Source organism: Aedes aegypti, unplaced genomic scaffold (genome assembly GCF_002204515.2).
Source record: "Aedes aegypti strain LVP_AGWG unplaced genomic scaffold, AaegL5.0 Primary Assembly AGWG_AaegL5_hic_scaff_1067_PBJ_arrow, whole genome shotgun sequence".
Classification (NCBI taxonomy): Eukaryota; Metazoa; Arthropoda; class Insecta; order Diptera; family Culicidae; genus Aedes; species Aedes aegypti.
Window position 1 is genome coordinate 1 of NW_018734480.1, and position 20,229 is coordinate 20,229.

Sequence of the window (20,229 nt, forward strand, 5' to 3'; positions counted from 1 at the left end):
GCGACTTCACGATCTGGAGCATGCGCTCGTAGTTGTTGTTCTTTAGATTTCGGACATGTTGACCGCTTGTGGCTAAAGGCTCTGCAACTGTAGCACTTTTCAGCAAATTTCGGTTTACCTTCACGGATTCCTTTCTTTTGCTTCTCGGTCCTTGCTGCCAGTGCCGTCCCGTCGGGTATATTTGATAGTCCGCTTCATGTATCACGACCGTTTCGCTCCTGTTCTTCAGCCAACAAACTACTTTTCACTGTTGCCAGGATGAACTGTTTTTCTTTCAATTTATTGTCAATTGCCGTAGTGACGACGTCGTACGAAGCTGGCACGACGAGATACACAGTTGGCTCACCTGGTCCTGACAAGCGACCTCTGGATGTATGTTTGGACCGCAAATCCCTTCTTTGCAAACGCAAACGACTCCAAAGACTTCCACATGGCCGGTAGTCTTCTACGGGCATAAAATGAGTACCATGCTCGATGATGACCTGCAAGCTCTTGAGGTTTTCAAATGCCGGGTGCTTAGGACGATCTTCGGCGTCGTACAGGAGAACGGTTTGTGGCGGCGAAGGATAAACCACGAGCTCGCCCTGCTATACGGCGAACCCAGTATCCAGAAGGTGGCCAAAGCTGGAAGGATACGCTGGGCAGGGCATGTTGCAAGAATGCCGAACAACAGCCCTGTAAAGATGATGTTCGCTTCGAATCCGGTCGGATCAAGAATGCGTTGGGCGCAGCGAGCTAGGTGAATTGACCAGGTGCAGGCTAGGACCTGGTGAGCGTGGTTCGCAGTCGAGGGTGGAGAGAAGTGGTCATGAACCGAGTGAATTGGCGTAATACTGTTGGCGAGGTTTTATCAAGTTTATTGATGTAGAACCAAATAAATAAGCTATAGTATAGAAGTGCTCCTTATTGCAAAGTTTCAATTCATTCTTGGTTACGTCGGATCGAAGTTCCGATCGAACCCATGCACATTGGGGAAATCCGAACCCAAAGGTGGAAAAAATTGATAACTTTCACAATAGAAAGACTAAAATAAGTTTTATAGCTTGTTCGAAAGGAAATTTTTTCAGGATCGATTGGTGAATGGTTTCATAAACGTGTGATCGCTCTGGGATAAGCAATGGTGCCCGTTTTGCCCTGATTCCTTGGAAATTTCCTGATTTTCATGTTGTTTTGTGTAAAATTGTTTTATTATGGAGATTATTTCCGATTGAACTCCGTCGATTTCTAGTCCATTCAACAATGTTCAACAGAGAACGTCATAAAATATGGAAATTTAGGGGATTATGGGGCCCAAATGAACAGTAAAATATTTTTGAGGAGGATTTTTTTGTTTTTTCATTTTTTCAACTGTGTTTTTATTGGAAATATAAATAACTACAAATAGTAAAATAACCATAAATATAGCTTGCAGAAAAAAGTTGTAGTGAAATTTATAGAAAAATATATGATAATTAATTATGCTCTTTGCACAGGAATTGTGAATCAATTTACCTTCTTATATCACAAATTGCAAAACATTTCCAAACGATATGCGATAGGTTTGGGTACACGATATTGATCTAAATGATTGCCGTTAGCCTTATTGATAGCAGATAGTGGGAGCATATAGTTTTTTTTGGCTATTTTTTGCCCCGATTCCCCTAAAAACGATTTGTTTCATAATTAATTGAAACCAGATATCTCCGAAATCAAATTTATTAAATTTACTACATTGTTTATACACGTATTTCAAATAATAAAACATAGGAGATTATGGGGATTTTACACATAAATTGAAACAAAAAATAAACAAAACAAGTAAAAAACTCAAAAATGAATCCACTAAGAAACCTTTTGCAGTTTTTTTTCTGACTGAAACAAATCACTCAGGATTACGTTAGTTACACAAGCATAACTGTAGAAATTTGATGAGAGTAAAATTGCATTTTACACCCGAAATTATTTGGGAAATAATTTTGTCTTTTTAACAAATGTTTATTATAACAATATTCGGCAGTGGGGTTTTTGAAAACTACAAAGCTCATATTTGGTAAGAGTATGCATCGTATTAAAGTGTTTCTTATTGCGAAGTTTCAGACAATTGAAATACTGAAAAATCCCCCTTGCCAAAGTGAATTATGGAAGTTCCTATGTACCTCTACACCCTACTACAGAAATAGTGGGTCATAAAAGTGAACAAAACAAAGTCTTCCATATATTTAAATATGCACATTTGTATTGTATAAGATGTAGTAGTTGCAATGCTCAATTCTCAATATTTTTCAAACTCATTTATCCATTTCATTAGTATAATTTATGTTTTGTTTGTTATGTGGCCTGCTTATTCAACGAAATGAAAACAAACTAAGATATATAATACATGCTATCTGGTGACTCAGCGTTATCTTTTTGTTATTCAAGTTTGTTCGTACTCTTTTATGAAAACATATAAAACAAGAAAATAATTTCTTTATGTTATGCATTTTAGAAAGCTATTGAACATGCTTAACATTCAGTCAAACAGATGTAACCATAATAACTGTTTACAATATTAACACAGTATGATTCACCAAGAGGGACATAAATGTCAACTAACAAGCAATCTGTTTGTAGAGGGCGGAAACATAACAAACATAGTAGTATATATTATACTAATTGAATGAATGATCGATTTTGGAAAAAATCTAGAATTGAGCATGGTTAGCAACTGCATTTTCACTTTTATTGTCACTTTTTCTCTAGTGTATGATGGCAATTGAAATATTGTAATACCAAATATCCGTAAAAGACAAAATTATTCCCGAATAATTTCTTGTAAAATACAATTTAACTTTCATGAAATTACTACAGTAGTGATTGTGTAACTAACCTGATATGTAATTTGTTTCAATCAGAAGAAAACGACAGATGGTTTCTTGGTGAATTCATTTTTGTTTTTTGGTTATTTTTTATTTGTTTGTAAAAGATCCTCTTACGTTTATGCTTTAAATACGTTTTATGCCTTTAAATATTGTATTAGATACAGAATAAACAAATCAGTACATAATAAATTTAATTTTGAGATATCTGTTTAATTAATTCTGAACTAAATCGTTTTTAGGGGAATTGGGGCAAAAATAGCCAAAAAGCTATATGCTCCCACTACCTGCTATCAATGAGGCTAACGGCAATCGATCATTTAGATCAGTGTTTCCCAAACTTTTTTGACTTTCGCCCCCTTGAGACCAATATTTTTTGAAATCGCCCCCCTGATACGAAATTTAATCATTTGTATTAAGTAGTAAACTTACGTTGAAGTATTGATCAAAATCTCATCATAAGTGTCAATCATTGTACTTCATTTAAAATACCCCAAAGAGAATGTCTTCTAATTGTATATCCATAAAAGAGTTGTGCAATATCTATGTTATGCATCAATTGTTTTCGTATCAAGAAATCTATTTTTTTGGCTACTGGTCGATCAACGAAACAATTGTAGTTCACTTTGCTTTTTGTCTTCTTTTAAAAGTTTATTAAGTTGTAGAAATACATTTAAGAATTTTTTTAATACATTCTCGGCAGTTCTGGAAACAGCCCAATCTAAAGTCTGTTCTGATTTAAAATTCATAAATTTCGAAAAGATTTGTACAAATTTGCAAACATTATCGCAAACATAAAAATAATATATAAAAATAATGGTGGGCTTCGTGGCCGTGCGGTTAGCGGCGTCAGTCGTTTAGGCGTATTGTGTCACGGGGTGTGGGTTCGATTCCCACTCCGGTCGGTGGAAACTTTTCGTCAAACGAAAAATTCATCGCTGGACTACTGGGTGTTATGTGTTATGTCCGTTGCCTAATGTTAGTGATCGTTCAGTCTGTGCAGCCTTTGGCTGAAGACGGTGTAAATTGTCTTTTTTTTTTTTTAAAATACAATTTATAAAAAAATATAAGTAAACTCAGACTATTCTTCAAATTTCCATTCACCGTCATATAACGTTCAGCGCAAATTTTATTTTTCAGGCTTTGATCCATGCACTTTTATGACACCAAGGCCTATTTTTAAAAACAAAATATCAAAATGAGTAGTGAAATAAATGCGTGAGAAGCAATAAAACTTAATCTGCCCTATTCCAAAGATCGCCAAAAAGCTACCAAACATTACATTAAACTTGGAAATAAATTTGAAATATCGCTGGAAGTTCTCACATATTTTCTTCTATCAAAATACATTAAATGTTATATTAGTCAAAAACCATTCAGATCTCAATTAAAATTGTCAAATTTGTCTATCATAACTAAAAATCAAGCGCGTTTAGAGGTACACACAAGAACAGATGAAATAGTTAGGAGTTAAATTTTTTTTTTCAGATGTAGATGCTTTCATTGAAATATGAGTGTCTCTTACAAACTTTGAATTAATTATTGTTTTTCAATTTCTGTCATCCCATAATTTTCGCCCCCTTTCTAACATTTTCGCCCCCCAAATTCAGTTTTATAAATTTTCGCCCCCTTGCACCTGAAAATCGCCCCCCGGGGGGCGAATTCGCCCACTTTGGGAATCACTGATTTAGATCAATAACGTGTACCCCAACTATTGCATATCGTTTGGAAATGTTTGGAATTTGTGATATAAGAAGGTTAATTATTCACAATATTGTGCATAGAGCATAATTAATTATCATACATTTCTTATAAATTTCACTACAACTTATTTCTGCAAGCTACATTTATGGTTATTTTACTATTTTAGTATTTATTTCAATAAAAAAAACACGTTGAAAAAATGAAAAATAAATAAATCCTCTTAAAAAAATATTTCATTGTTCATTTGGCCCTTTAATCCCCTAAATTTCCATTTTTTATAAGGTTATCTATCACTCAAAATAATCCAAACGTCATTGTTACGTGAAAACATACGTGGTTTTTTTCCATCCCTCTTTTCACGTAGCACTTACGTGGATCATAGGTGATACAGAATGAACGCATGAATACTTCAGCATCGTCACTTCCACCGAAGTTTCACGTAACAGCTACGTGAATTCTCCCGTATCTTTCACAAGCCGTTCCAGTACATGCTAGATGATGTTCCCGTAAAATCCATCAACAATTTCCATAGTAATTACTCTGCTTCATTTTGAATTTCATAAGGTTTATTTAAATCAAAAAGGGTTCAACCAAAGGTTCAACTATCTGAAGAAAAGTGTTTTATTATATCAAATCGATGACATTGTTCTCCAATTCGTTACAGCCACACGTATTTAGTACCTAGATAGTTTCGAACGAGTTACTAGGAACTTCGTTGGGTAGCGGTGCTTTGTTCAGTAGATGTTTAACGGGTATACAACTTGGTTCCCAGGTTGTCCGCAGTTCCAGATTTACTCAGCTCCTGCAGAATCACACAATGTCGATAGATTTGATAAAACAGTGCAAAAATAAACATTTCAATACTTACGCTTTGGGTAGAATGAAACAAATCAATCAAGTGCCGCAAAAACTCTTCGGGCTCAAAAATCTGATGCTGATTTGGTTTGCAATTCGCCTCCATACTTCAAAATGAGAAATTCTTTTAGGAACAACTGACCTCATCGCCATCTTGAGCACAACAAATGATGAACGTGATATGAAATGTCAAATATCAAACCACAACACAGAATGAACTACCTATCGAAATGAATCTAAGTGGGGTACGTGATTTTTACGTAGGAGTGATGATAATTAACAGTAAACATTACTGAAGTCTCATTTCATCCTTACCAACGATTAGATGATTATTACCGTTGTCAGGTAAATTAAGAAAAAGTTCATTTTATAGGGATCTACGTGAATTTTCACGTAGCCTTGACATGTGGATTATTTTGAGTGTATAAAAAAATGTTGGGTGAATTAGGGATGATGGAATTCATCGGAAATATTCTCCACAATAAAACAATTTTACACAAAACAACATGAAAAACAAAATTTTTCAAGGAATCGGGGTAAAACGGGCACCATTGCTTATCCCAGAGCGGTCCCACATTCATGAAACCATCACCAATCGATTCCTGAGAAAATTTCCTTTCGAACAAGCTATAAAACTTATTTTTTATCTCTCTATTGTGAAAGTTATTAATTTATTCCACCTTTGGGTTCGGATTTCCCCAATGTGCCATGGTCTATTGATTTTGCTCATGTGAACGGGAATGCAAAACGGTTTCCGATCGAGAGAGCATTCAAACGTAAGCAAAGTGAATCATGGAAGTGCCCAAGTACTTATGCAGTTCTTATCCGTAACGACTTCTTCCCGAAGAAATACCGTAAGGTGGTTCCGGGGAGATGAGGGTCTGAGTCCAAGGGTCATGTCGATGCACTGTTCACCACTTGAGCAATTCTAATTGAATTGCTCATGCACAGTACATAGGCTGGTTTTAGCGGGTCGTCGTTGGTGCGTCATCCCCGCATTCCCTGAGTTATCTTCTCAGGGGATCTGTTTGCAGATTTCCCCCTTGTAAAAAACAAAAAAAAAAATCCGTAACGACTTGTTCTTTCTACCTATTCAGGAAAGGACATTTTTCGAAGAATTGTAAAGAATAATCAATGAAAAACAGCAGCTTTAATTTAATTATAAAACTTTTATTTGAATTCTTTCTCTTACAGCATTCTGTTAATCTGCTTTGTTTTATCATCATTCCTTCTTTGAATGTTAAGTTTCCTAGTAGAATTTGTTGCTTGTTACTTTAACTTGGATGTCTTGAAACTAATCACGCACACTTACATACAATCAGTCGATGGTTGAGAAAGGAAAAGAACCAAACAGGAATATTAGAATAACTGGGAACTAAGGAGGGGTAATAGAGTATACTCCCATCGTCAACGCTGTCCTCGTGCCAACTAAGGTGGGGCTGCGATGACCATGGGAGGTGTAAATGGGGATGAACTAGCAGTTTCTTTTCTTTCTCAGACTACCCTATCAAAAGGCAATAATAAACGCAGTTTATGAAAAACAAATTAAACAATAAATAAAGACGAATAAGATGCCTTATCGCCTTGTAAGTGTATTCACGCAAGTTTCTCTCTAAATTAAACTTTGTGGGTTTTCAATAATTTTCATTCTCTCATCTGAAAAATGAGATGAGAACACGCCTAACGCGTACCTAGTACACGAACACTCGATCTTGTATTCTCTCGCTCGCACACGCTCTACTGTGGAACTCTTTTCCTGTTCTACTTGATCTACACGGCTAGTAATGAACCGAGTCCCTCTACTAGCTCTAACCGGACTGGATCGAGTGGTGGAAGGGCCCTAACTAGACCGACCAGGGAACGGAAAATGGGAATTACGCTAGACTAACAAACAAGAGTTTACAGTTCGTCCTTGAGATCCTCGTCGTCGGCAGTTGGTGGGGGAGATCCGCCAGTGCTAGCGTATAGCTTGGCGATGATTGGTTGCACGACATCTTCAAGTTCTTTCTTCTGTTTCTTGTAGTCTTCCGAATCGGCATCTTGGTTTTCGTCAAGCCATTTGATCTTCTCGTCGATGGCTTCCTCCATTGTAGCCTTGTCATCGTCAGCTACCTTGGCGCCCAACTTGTCCTTGTCTCCGAGCTGGTTCTTCAGACTGTAAGCATAGCTTTCCAATTCGTTACGAGCTTCGACGCGTTCCTTCAGTTTCTTGTCGTCATCGGCGAATCGCTCAGCATCCTTGATCATTCGCTCGATATCTTCTGGGGTCAGACGGTTCTGGTCGTTGGTGATGACAATCTTTTCGCGATTTCCAGTTCCCTTATCTTCGGCAGACACCTGCAGGATACCGTTGGCATCGATTTCGAACGAGACTTCAATTTGTGGGATGCCTCGTGGTGCTGGTGGGATTCCAGTCAGATCGAATTTTCCGAGCAAATGGTTGTCCTTGGTCATGGGACGTTCACCCTCGTAGACTTGAATGGTGACAGTGTGCTGATTGTCGGAAGCAGTGGAGAAGATCTGAGACTTCTTGGTTGGGATGACGGTGTTACGTGGGATCAGCTTGGTCATGACACCTCCGACGGTTTCAATACCCATGGTCAATGGATTAACGTCGAGCAGAACGATGGCTTCAGTATCTTGTTCACCAGAGAGGACACCAGCCTGGACAGCGGCACCATAGGCAACAGCTTCATCGGGGTTGATACCACGGGATGGTTCCTTACCATTGAAGAACTCCTTGACCAATTGCTGGACCTTTGGAATACGAGTAGATCCTCCGACCAGAACGATTTCATCGACATCCTTCTTGTTCATATCAGCATCTTCCAAGACCTTCTGGACTGGTTTCATCGTCGAGCGGAACAGATCCATGTTCAATTCTTCGAACTTGGCACGGGTCAGAGTCTCGCTGAAGTCATCACCCTCGTAGAATGATTCAATTTCAATGCGAACCTGGTGGCTGGACGACAGAGCACGCTTGGCCTTCTCGACTTCACGACGAAGTTTCTGTACAGCGCGGTTGTCCTTGCGGATATCCTTGCCCTTCTTCTTCTTGTACAACTTGATGAAGTGGTCCATTACGCGCTGATCGAAATCTTCACCTCCCAAGTGAGTGTCACCGTTGGTAGCAACGACCTCGAAGACACCGTTATCAATGGTCAGCAGAGAAACATCGAAGGTACCACCTCCCAAATCGAACACCAGAACGTTCTTCTCGCCGTCCTTCTTGTCCAAACCATAGGCAATAGCGGCGGCAGTCGGTTCGTTGATGATACGCATCACGTTAAGACCGGCGATAACTCCGGCATCCTTGGTGGCCTGACGCTGGGCATCGTTGAAGTAAGCTGGGACAGTAACGACAGCGTGGGTTACCTTCTTGCCAAGGTATGCTTCAGCGGTTTCCTTCATCTTGCCCAGGACCATAGCGGAGATTTCCTCCGGAGCGAACACCTTATCGCCCTGGCTGGTCGAAACCTTGATATGTGGCTTGGAGTTCTTTTCGATGACCTTGAATGGAAGCAACTTGGCATCGTGCTGGACAGTGGAGTCGGTGAACTCACGTCCGATCAGACGCTTGGCGTCGAAGACGGTGTTTTCCGGATTGGTGGTCAGCTGATTCTTGGCGGCATCTCCGATCAATCGTTCGCCGTCGGCGGTGAAGGCCACGTACGATGGCGTAATTCGGTTACCCTGGTCGTTGGCGATGATCTCCACTCGGCCGTTCTTGTACACTCCCACACACGAGTAGGTCGTTCCCAGATCGATACCGACGACGGTTCCGTAGTCTTGCTCCTTCTTTTCCTCGGCGGTACAGGTTAGTACGGCCACGGCGGCCACCAGGGCCAACGGTACTAGCAGCTTCATTTTGACGACTCTGCAATGGTAAAGGAAAGACAGAAATTAGTCGTTTGATCATACAAATTGATGGTTTGTTAGAAAGCAAGAAATATGAACCTATGTTATAAACATACTAGTTGGATGGTATTTAAATCGTTTTTGCATGTGTCTGATTGATAATTTTAAACGTAATGATTTCCTAATTCAGCCTAATTCTTTCAAGAAACTTTTGTTGACCAAATTGAATTCTTCTGAGTTTTGAGCTAATCTGTCGGATTTGATGTTTTGTGTTTGCTTCAAACTTTTTTGTAACACACGGCATGCGACTTACGAAAATAATCTTCATTGTTCCATTTTTCTTATACTATTATTCTTCGCAAACAGCAACAATATTCCATTCGTAAACTAGAGTGACTTTGAAATGCTTCGATTACAGCTCATCATTGAAAGGATCGTCGTCGTCGCCGTCAGTTTCCGGCTGAGGTGAGCTCTCACCGCTGGCGTACAAATTAGCGATGATCGGCTGAACGATTTCTTCGAGTTCCTTGCGCTGGTTTTTGAGTTCCTCCGTATCAGCGTTCTGGTTCGAATCTAGCCATTTGATCTTCTCATCGACTGCCTCTTCAATAGTGTTCTTCTCATCATCGGAAAGCTTTGAACCCAATTTTTCCTTATCGTTGATTTGGTTTTTCAGATTATAGGCATAGCTTTCTAGTTCATGAAGCGCGTCAACCCGTTCTTTGAGTTTCTTGTCGTCTTCTGCGAATCTTTCTGCGTCGTGAATCATGCGCTCAATATCATCCGGAGTCAATCGGTTCTGATCGTTGGTAATGACAATCTTTTCGCGATTACCAGTTCCCTTATCTTCCGCCGAAACCTGCAGAATACCGTTTGCGTCAATTTCAAACGAAACTTCGATCTGTGGCATTCCACGTGGCGCCGGGGGAATTCCAGAGAGGTCGAATTTTCCGAGCAAGTGATTATCCTTGGTCATTGGGCGCTCACCTTCAAAGACCTGAATGGTGACGGTATGCTGATTATCTGAAGCAGTTGAGAAGATCTGCGATTTCTTCGTCGGGATTACACTGTTGCGTGGAATCAACTTGGTCATTACTCCACCAACGGTTTCAATTCCTAGGGTCAGCGGATTTACATCTAACAGCAGAAGTCCTTCGGTCTCAGTAGCGCCTGAAAGCACGCCAGCTTGAACGGCAGCTCCGTATGCAACAGCCTCGTCAGGATTGATGCCACGGGACGGCTCCTTGCCGTTGAAGAATTCCTTGACCAGCTGTTGAACTTTAGGGATGCGAGTGGATCCTCCCACTAAAACAATCTCATCCACATCTTTCTTATTCATATCGGCATCCTCAAGAACTTTCTGAACCGGTTTCATGGTGGCTCTAAACAAGTCCATGTTCAACTCTTCGAACTTGGCCCGAGTTAAGGTTTCGCTGAAATCTTCGCCTTGGAAGAACGACTCAATCTCTATGCGAACCTGGTGGCTGGATGACAAGGCACGTTTAGCCTTCTCTACCTCTCTGCGCAACTTCTGAACAGCGCGAACGTCTTGTCGAATATCCTTTCCGTTCTTCTTCATGTAGACCCTGATGAAATGATCCATCACACGTTGGTCGAAGTCTTCACCTCCCAAATGGGTGTCTCCGTTAGTGGCAACAACCTCAAAGACTCCATTATCAATGGTCAGCAAGGAAACATCAAAGGTGCCTCCGCCGAGGTCAAACACCAGGATGTTCTTTTCGCCTTCCTTCTTGTCCAAACCGTAAGCGATAGCTGCAGCCGTAGGTTCATTGATGATACGCATCACATTCAAGCCAGCTATGGTTCCTGCATCTTTGGTAGCCTGACGTTGAGCATCGTTGAAGTATGCCGGAACGGTAACTACCGCATGGGTCACTTTTTTGCCGAGATATTCTTCGGCAGTTTCCTTCATCTTTCCAAGAACCATGGCAGATATCTCCTCTGGCGTGAAGGTCTTTTCACCTTGGTTCGTAGTGACCTTAACGTTCGGCTTGGAGTTCTTCTCCACCACCTTGAACGGAAACAGTTTCAAATCCTGCTGCACTGTGGGATCACTGAAGTCACGACCGATCAAACGCTTCGCATCGAAGATCGTGTTCTCCGGATTGGTCGTGAGCTGATTCTTGGCCGCATCGCCGATCAACCGCTCACCATCGGAGGTAAACGCCACATAGGATGGCGTGATGCGGTTGCCCTGATCGTTGGCAATAATCTCCACGCGTCCGTTCTTGTAGACGCCCACGCAAGAGTACGTTGTACCGAGGTCAATGCCGATAACGGTACCGTAGTCTTGTTCTTTCTTTTCCTGTGCAGCGTACACCGTAGCCGTCAAAACGGCAATCGCGATCGCTATCGCACAATGCGGAGAGAGATGTCGCATTTTGCGGAGACGATTCTACATTCACGATGCAGCAGCAAAGAAAAGAAAATGCGGATTGATAGTTTATTTTGGGATCATTGGGATATTGCTAAGATCACTCCAAAAAAAAAGCTTTGTCTTATACTTAAGCGTTTAGTCGACACATGTTAATCACTCCACTGTTGCAATGCAGGTTATTAGCAGGAGGGTGCACGCTTTGCAATTGTTGTTTAGTTGGTAAACAAAAGCTCAAACCTTAAGGTGAAACATTTTGGAATCCAATCATGGCTGTCACATTGACCGGCTTGTGTCCCTTTTCAAGGATTCAAAGACACTGCTCTACAGAAACAACGAACGTACAAAGTCAATCTTCTTATTTTGAACTTTCTGCTAGTGCGCGAAACTAAAACAGAAATTGCACTGTCGTTTGCTGCTTCTGTCGCGAAATTTGATCCTTCAAAGTTCTGGTACACTATTGAATTTGGATTCCAAGCTGTTTCACCTTAACTCATTGACCAAGTGAAACTAATGGATATTCTGCTATTTATTGAAAAGTATAAATAAATGTGACGGACCTAATATGAAAACCAACGTTCATTTGAATATGATAATGAAATGAATTATGAAACGGTCTTTCAAATGACACAATTTAAATCGACACTAACTCTTCAAGTATCCTGTTTCATGATGCTCATGCGATAGAACTAGAGCAAATGGAACGCAACAATCTGATATAGCTTCAGCATAGATATGATCAATCAAGGCGAGCTGATGTCTCTTTTCATTTTTTGGAATTTAGAAAAAAAAAGTTGCTTGGTCGTATTAAAAACCCGAATAGCCTTAACGGTGAACGCGTAGCTGTTTAGAAAGACCTTGCAGAGAATTGTGGAGTAACTTCGTGCTTGCCACACGATATACACATGGAAAAATGATCAATTATCAAAGAAAGCTCGGAGATAATAACTGTGGAAGTACTCATATGTCCACTAAACTGAGAAGCTATATCTGCCCCATGTCGGATCTAACGCATAAACAGAAGATCAATTCATTTCTAGGCCCTATTTCTATCTGTCGTGGAATGCTTTTAGTACTATTCTGGAGAATCAAAGTCAAAACTGTAACTTCTTTCACCATGCTCGTATTTTATTTTACACGGATCACATATTCATACTGGCCTTTTTAATGAAAAGAAAAATAACTAGAAGAACAAATAATCGAAATAAAAAGATAGACATACATGACAAATGATATCTTATCTATAATAAAGGCTCAAAAGGAACATTCCCGAATACAAGTATGAAGGTCAAACTTTAATTGGTAATAAAAAAAAACTTTCTAAAATTACTTTAAAACTTTGATTAACTAGCATATTAATTCATATCATTTGATTCCACGAGACTGCTCGTGATTACGTATAAGGGATAACAGCCGCAGACGTGCGTTCCACACAGATAGAAGTCTACCGCTTCGTACATGTATGAAAATGGGCCACGTCAGACACTTTTCTCGTAGAGTGGAATATTCCGCCGCCACGCCGTTTCCCCGCACGATAGTTTCCTTCCAGTTAATCAATTGGCAACCCGGACGAGCGATATTCGCAATCGTCGAATTTCAAAGTTTGATCATCACAAGCTACCGCTAGAGAAAGTATCAAAGCGTCACAAGGTACCGTTAGTTTTCTGACCTCAATAGTTGAGACTCCCTAAAAAGGTGTGACCTAAATATGGCAATGTTCCACGACAAATTAACACATCACTTTCCACATTTCGCACATTTCCACGAATTCGCACTCACTTAGAACAACTTATCACACTTATCGCTACACATGAAGCTCAATTTGTTTAACAATTAGTTATGCTTAAAGTTCAATCAACCTACCTAGCCAATCAAATTTCTATTACAAAAGAATTATTAAAGACACAAAAGATGGGACTATACTGTTACCTCGTTGAGCTCTCGATTGAAACAGACAGCCAGCTATGAGGCACGACTCCCGTTTGTCCGTCCGTGTACACGGTTGGAGTAGATTTCAATAGAGACCGGGAGAAAAGAACACGTCAACCTTTCCCGGTCCGCTCACTACGACTTGCGTCCACGGTAGTGGTCGTGTTAACGTCGCTGCAATGATCTACGTACGGTACGTACGCTTTACTGACTGAATACTAAATACGATTCGAAGTCCGCATAGCATTACAATCTGAAAGTTCCGTTGTGTTGAATAGGGTATTCAACAACGTATAGTACCGGGACCAACACCAATTTGGTGATGCTGTGCAGGCAAGGGGCTTCAAGGCCAGTCTCCACGGAGCATTTGAAGCTCAAGGAGTCTGATTTCACAAAAAAATCGTTGGAAGGCTTAAAACCTGACGTGGCCGTAGACTATATCAATCGACACTGTAGCTAAGGCAGTGGTTCCCAAACTTTCCAGAGTTGCGGCTGCCTTGCGGATTCTTCAAGTCTCGCGGCCCCTCAAAAAAAAATAATTTTTAAAAAATTAAAAGAACTTTAAAACACATCTTTCTAAGAGTTCACTTAATTACCTTTGTATAAAAAAAAAACATTCCTCCTTCCTTCCTTCCTTCCTATCTGGCCAAGAAATTCTTCCAGATATCGTGAGGAATTCTTTTTATCAAATGATCTAAAAGTGCCTTATCAAATGATCTAAAATTGCCTTTAAGCATCAAAATTAAATATGAAAAAATATTCTATTGTATCTTATTGAAATCCAGAGTATTTCTCTGGACGATGTTTTGTATTTTTTCCTCTCATATTTTGGGGAAATCAGAGCTGATAGCGACTTATCGTCTTGGAAATATGAACCAAAAAGAGACCATACATGAACACGAATACAAAAATAAAACTAACTGGAATCACGACGTGAGAGTTTGCTTCCTCGTTTGCCCCGGAGACATTTCTCTAAGAATATTTTTAAGACTGTTTTGTTGGAATTCCTCGTGATATTACGATAAGTATTACTGCTCGTTTTACTGTAAGTTTCTTTCACATATTACAACGAACATCTCTTTAGTATTTGTTTTTTAATTTTTCTCGGACTTTCCAAATAACTCTTCCTGGAATTTCGTTTTGAATACCTTTAAGAATTCAATTAGGAATTTCTCTAAGGATAGGCACAGACATTACTTCGGAGATTCCAGCAGGAATCGCTCCAAAGATCGTTTCTGATATTGTTCAAAGGAAGTCCAAGTTCTCCGGAATTTTGTCTATTGATAGAAAATTTCCTCCAACATTTCGTTATTCAATAATTTAAAATGCCTTCTTTTTCTTCAGGAATTGAAAATTCCTTCAGAAATTCCTCCAAATTTGTTTGAAAAAGTTTAAAGAATTATTACAGTAATTGGTCCAGGAATGTCTCCAGTCGTCAAGGGAAGTTTTCAGATTTTTTTTGGATAAAATTCTGAAAAAAAAAATCCGCGAGGAATGTCTTATGAAAATTTCAGAGTAAGCTCTGATGAATCTTGTGATGGTCTCTGAAAAAGCTCCTGGATTCTTGGTGAAGTTCTTCCTAGGATTTTCTTGATAAATTTATAAGATTGCTGAAACAAAAAAGAGATTAGAGTCTGAATAATGTTCTACAGAGCTTTTAAAAGAAATTCGCACAGAATCCCTTTAGAAATTTAGCAACAACTGTAATAATTATTGTATTAATACCTGGCGTGGCGTGGGGCCTTCCTTAGCCGAAAGGTTAGAGTCCGCGGCTACAATGCAAAGCCATGCTGAAGGTGTCTGGGTTTGATTCCCGGTCGGTCCAAGATCTCTTCGTAATGGGAATTTCCTTGACTTCCCTGGGCATAGAGTATCATCGTACCTGCCACACGATAGGTATACGAATGCGAAAATGGCAACTAAGGCAAAGAAAGCTCTCAGTTCATAACTGTGGAAGTGCTCTTAGAACACTACGCTGAGTAGCCGGCTCAGTCCCAGTGAGGACGTTAATGCAAAGAAGAAGAAGACATGGCGTGGAACCTTGTTAGTTGGAAGAATGTATGGAGGACTTCCTTCAAGAAATGCTTGAATCTCAGTAATAATATTTTAATGAAATGCTGAAAAAAGCCGGCAGATATTTCCAAAGCTATTTAATTTCTAATCTCAGGTGGAATTTATCGAGGAATTATTGGAAAAGTCAGGATTTCATCGAAAAGTGTTATAAAAAATTTTCAAGCAATTCTTGAGAGTAATCGTGGATGAATTTCTAAAAGAATTCATTTTAAAATGCCTATAAACGATAAAAATGTAGGTTTTCCAGAAAAACCATTCTTTTTTTGTGGAAGAACTTTTGTAGGATCTGTGGGAAATCTCTTAAAAGTAACAACTGGAGGTAAAGATGATAGAATCCATGGAAATCATCTGGAGGATTTTGTTTTTTTTTTTCAGAACTATATCTGTGAAAATTATTGCAGGTGGTAGCGTTGGAGTGCTCTAGGATTTTCTGGCCCAAATTCTGAAGAAATTCCTCTAAGCATGCATTGAAAAACCGCTGGTAGCAACCATGGAGGAGTTCCAAAGTATTCCAGCAGGAGTCTCTGGAGGAATCACTAAAATTCGTGAAGCATTCCTCTGGATCTGAGAAATAATCATTGAGAACTTGTGCAATAGTCTTTGAAGGTTTTGCTAGAGCCTTTAGAATGTTTTAGAAAGGCAAAAAATGACTTCGGCGACCATTTTGATTGAAATGTCTTTAGAGACCTTAACCAAAAATAGAGACATTTTTGCGACATGCATTGAAATAGTGACTAAGAACTCTAAAAAAATTCTATTCACTTTTCCTACAAAGTTTATTATTTTTGTAGAATAAGCAATTTTTGTAAAAATAATTGGAATGTTCTCAACTATGTTTAACATGCTCATGAGCGACACCCAACTGGAAGTGGGATATATACTTGCCTTTACCAATTTGGCAATTTTTAATTTCTGCTTCTTTGTCTAAACGTGTTTTATGCTGAATGAATTAAAGTCATTATTATTATTTTTTTTTTATTGAAAACATATTTGTTATAAAAAGGATATAATCTACCATGCATTACTGCTTCAAAATAATTTCCTTGAGCGTAGCCAAAATTCCATGAGAATACCCTTTTTTTTTTGATTGAATAAAATTGCCTGATGATTCCAGATATTTCCAGACACCCTGAATGATCTGTTCTCTTCATCGTTACTTTCTTCGCATGTTTTCTGAATAATGATTCACTTTTAGAAACATACTTTAGTGTTGTACGATGAAGGGTCATCAAATCTTGCCGAATAAGAAAGAAGAATAGGAAAAATCAGTCAAGTTAGATAAGCTCTTATGAAGCATCAGTGTTGTAAAAATTTCGGGGCAGCATGTTTTGGATTGCAACATCAGATCGTCGAGGAACATTTACTGTAGAAAAATCTATAACAATATTGCTTGGAACATGGCAAGTATTGGTACACACATACTGTGAGGAACCCCATGTGTAAATGTACTTGGTGATGAGACCCATATTTTTTTTACATGCTACTATAGTCAAACACCTATGAGTCGATAACTGAAGGGACCATCGACTCATAGAAATATCGAGTAATGGAACAGAAATTCTGTGGAAAGCTTTTTGAGGGGAGCATCATAGTTACAATGCAATTTTATTTTATAATATGGTTCCATGAGTCGATATCGAGTAATGGAACAATATCTCTAGAAGGTTTCGCTGCGACTGTTTATCGTTAGCTACGGATAGGATGTGGAACTGAAATTTAAGGATCAATTAATTTATCTTGTATGGTTTCGCGGACCCCCTGAGATGTCGTCTAGGGGTCCGCGGACCAACGGTTATGAACCACTGCTTTAAGGGTTCCAATATATGATTTCAGTTTACAGACTGAGGAATACTAAAGCTGAATCTTAAATCATAAAAATCCGTTAAACTTCAATCTGGTAATACCTAACCAAATTTGTAATGCATTCAAAATAAATATACTTACTAAGATACTGACGAACCATAAACAAAAATACCAAGGTCACTAGCTTATATCGTTTGGATATGCCTAGTTTTAGTGGAAATCAACGTCGTCCCTTCTCAGGGCAAAATGCCACTCTAAGAAAGATAATAATTATGAATGAAATTTGTTGTTAACGTCACGGAATTCATTGGTAAGAACCATAATGTAAACCAAAGAAGTGAAGATACTTAAAACATAAATGACCATCTGAAAGAATAAACATAATTTATCTGGCGAAACGCCAGACAAAGTTTGTGACTTTTGATACCACTTCAAAAGTACAGTTATAATTGGTTGAAAAGATAACCATCATATTCTCTACAGTATATTTTGTGGGGTCATATAGTACGAATATGGCTATCTCCGGCCCTGAACAAAACTAATGTTTTCTAGGGCAAAATAATTGACTATTTTGCATAATTTTGAATGATTCTTAACATTGAATCCACCTACTATACTAAAAAAAAAGCTGTTACCAACTTGCACAAAAACTTCACCACATGCCCACATAAGCAGTTAATAATTGACCACGTAAACAGCCACCGCACTATCACTGTGCAAGCGAGAGGCACCAACTCCACACCTATCCGCGGTGAAAGTCCCGTTTTGTAGTTGTGTGAGCTCGGCGGCAGTCGCTTGGTAACCCACACACATTTTCTTGGCTACTTTGACTAGGGGGAAGGACAGGGGGCAGTAAATACCTCTCTCTCGCTAAATTTCCGCAGCGAAAACACACGTCAGTGATTAACAGGGAAATCCTTCTAGAAACCATCGATTTCAATGGAATTTCCCTGATTTGTATGAACTTAGCACAAAAAAATCCTTATCTCTTATGTTGAATCAAACACTATGCAAAGCTTTTTGGGAACTTTTTAGTGCGCATACACATCACATTTACAGTCCTGAAAAACCGATCGATACTCGATACGGCTAAGAAAAGCACTTACATTGTTCTTCCTTGCGCTTATCACAGATGCGGGTTCACTATTTCAACAAAATTCTTCCTTCACAACTGCACCAAGGCGGATATTTAAATTATCACTTTTCACTTTCAATCGCGGATTTGCTTTCGTTTTGCTTTGGCCCCTGATTTGCGTTCACTTTTTTCGGGGATCTTTTCTTGTCTGTCGCTGGATTCAAACTATGCCGAAACGGTGCTCCGACGGCTGAATAAATCCTCGCGCTCTCTCGCCGCCTTGGATGCACTCCGTAGCCGGTGTTCGCGTGGACCAATCGGCGCGCACCACGACCGGTTGCGGCGATAATACGTGTACCTACCCTTTGCAGGTTGTTCTCCAAGTTTCTCGCGTTCGCTCGATTCGGCGAGAAGCGGAGAGAAAGATGTAGATGTGGTTGTGTGGCGGCGGCTGTTGATAGGGGGTGTGGAGTCTGGTGGGTGGTGCAGGGGGTGGAAGATTGGGTGGTGACAACGATGTAAACAACGGTATGGTAGCATATCCTATCGTAATCTAGTAAATTCGGCGATTCGTGGCTGGTGTAATGTCTGAGGACATTACAGCATCTCTTGTAACAGCCGAAAATGAAAGCTGTTTCCTAGATTGAATATCTAATAACAAATCTCAGATAGTTTCCAAATCTTCTTGCATCATATAAACTTTATCCATGGATTTATGTATTTCAATGCAATGAAGCAATATGGGAGAACAAATTATCAACTCTCCCAGAGAAATTCTCATATTCTATTCTACACGGTGTCTTTGGTGTAATAGCTAGATGCTACAAAATGCAAAACATGATTGTAGATAAGTCCCTACATTGGTAAAAACATAATCTATCAAACAAAACTAAAAAGGAGTGTATCTAATAGTAGTAGCCCAGGTTGAACCCTTCCTTGGAAGGAAGAATGAATGTTTGTTCATAAAAGTTATTAAACTTTCAGCACGTCTTTCGCACTCAATAATATTTAAGAGGGAAAAAATATGAGCATAAGTAGTAGTATTTATTTAAAATATCACTATTTCTGAACTTCGAACTTGTAGGGTGGCGGTGCCAATAGTGGATTATCTAAGCAATAAAAAAATCAACATAATAACAAAAAGTTTAACAGAGATGGCGTCAACAGAAAGATTTCAACCTCTAGTATAAGGGAAAATATAAAAACACCGCTAAAATTATTTTTTGAGTGTAATATTGCTTGAGCACAAGCAGGTCCGTCACACTCGAGCTCAGATTGGGTACCACTTCTAGTACTGCATTTAGTCCCTCGGTGATGCAAAAGGTACCCAAGTTTGACAGATCGCAGTACACTTTTCACGGCATTCTAGATTACCTTATGAGCCATAAAATTTTGGGTAACTGCAAAGGACATGGAGGTCTTTAATTTGTCTTTGGCACAAGTGTTCCAGTAGTAGACGTCCTGTAATGATACAAGGAGTTTTAAACAAAATAGTTGATTTTACACAGGTTTTACATTTTACCTTCGTAGCAGCACCTAAAATGTTTCGATTGAAGTATAAAGATTATCTCTGGGTCATTTCTTCATTTTTATATGTCTATTTAAAAAATGCTTCGGTCAGTTGATCTACTACTGGAACACGACGACAACTACTGGTGCAAGGGAGCAATATTTTTGCGAATACTTTATTACTTATATGA

At 39.2% G+C, this 20,229-nt stretch overlaps 2 protein-coding genes and 1 long non-coding RNA gene across 7 annotated transcripts; all 3 read right to left on the reverse strand.

Moving 5' to 3' along the window:
* Positions 1 to 5,089: 5,089 nt before the first annotated feature.
* LOC110680224 lies at positions 5,090 to 5,587 on the reverse strand. The gene is made up of 2 exons (XR_002502795.1): positions 5,410 to 5,587; positions 5,090 to 5,343 (listed from the first exon to the last, which is right to left on the reverse strand). It is a non-coding gene; the product is annotated as an uncharacterized LOC110680224 (long non-coding RNA).
* Positions 5,588 to 6,545: 958 nt separating this feature from the next.
* On the reverse strand, positions 6,546 to 18,756 carry LOC110680223 (heat shock 70 kDa protein cognate 3). Of its 4 annotated transcripts, none has more exons than XM_021856037.1 (2): positions 18,561 to 18,756; positions 6,546 to 9,273 (listed from the first exon to the last, which is right to left on the reverse strand). In XM_021856037.1, the coding sequence occupies exon 2, from the start codon at positions 9,261 to 9,263 to the stop codon at positions 7,296 to 7,298; it is 1,968 nt and encodes a 655-aa protein (XP_021711729.1). In that variant the 5' UTR covers positions 9,264 to 9,273; positions 18,561 to 18,756; the 3' UTR covers positions 6,546 to 7,295. The 4 variants fall into 4 exon arrangements, with proteins under 4 accessions (XP_021711729.1, XP_021711730.1, XP_021711731.1 ...); XM_021856038.1 differs by lacking the exon at positions 18,561 to 18,756 and adding an exon at positions 13,579 to 13,786; XM_021856039.1 differs by lacking the exon at positions 18,561 to 18,756 and adding an exon at positions 13,513 to 13,625.
* LOC110680222 (heat shock 70 kDa protein cognate 3-like) lies at positions 9,189 to 18,692 on the reverse strand. 2 transcript variants are annotated; one of them, XM_021856035.1, is made up of 3 exons: positions 18,561 to 18,692; positions 9,568 to 11,670; positions 9,189 to 9,273 (listed from the first exon to the last, which is right to left on the reverse strand). In XM_021856035.1, exon 2 carries the CDS (start codon positions 11,653 to 11,655, stop codon positions 9,667 to 9,669), a length of 1,989 nt encoding a protein of 662 aa, XP_021711727.1. In that variant the 5' UTR covers positions 11,656 to 11,670; positions 18,561 to 18,692; the 3' UTR covers positions 9,189 to 9,273; positions 9,568 to 9,666. The 2 variants fall into 2 exon arrangements, with proteins under 2 accessions (XP_021711727.1, XP_021711728.1); XM_021856036.1 differs by lacking the exon at positions 18,561 to 18,692 and adding an exon at positions 13,513 to 13,601.
* Positions 18,757 to 20,229: the final 1,473 nt, after the last annotated feature.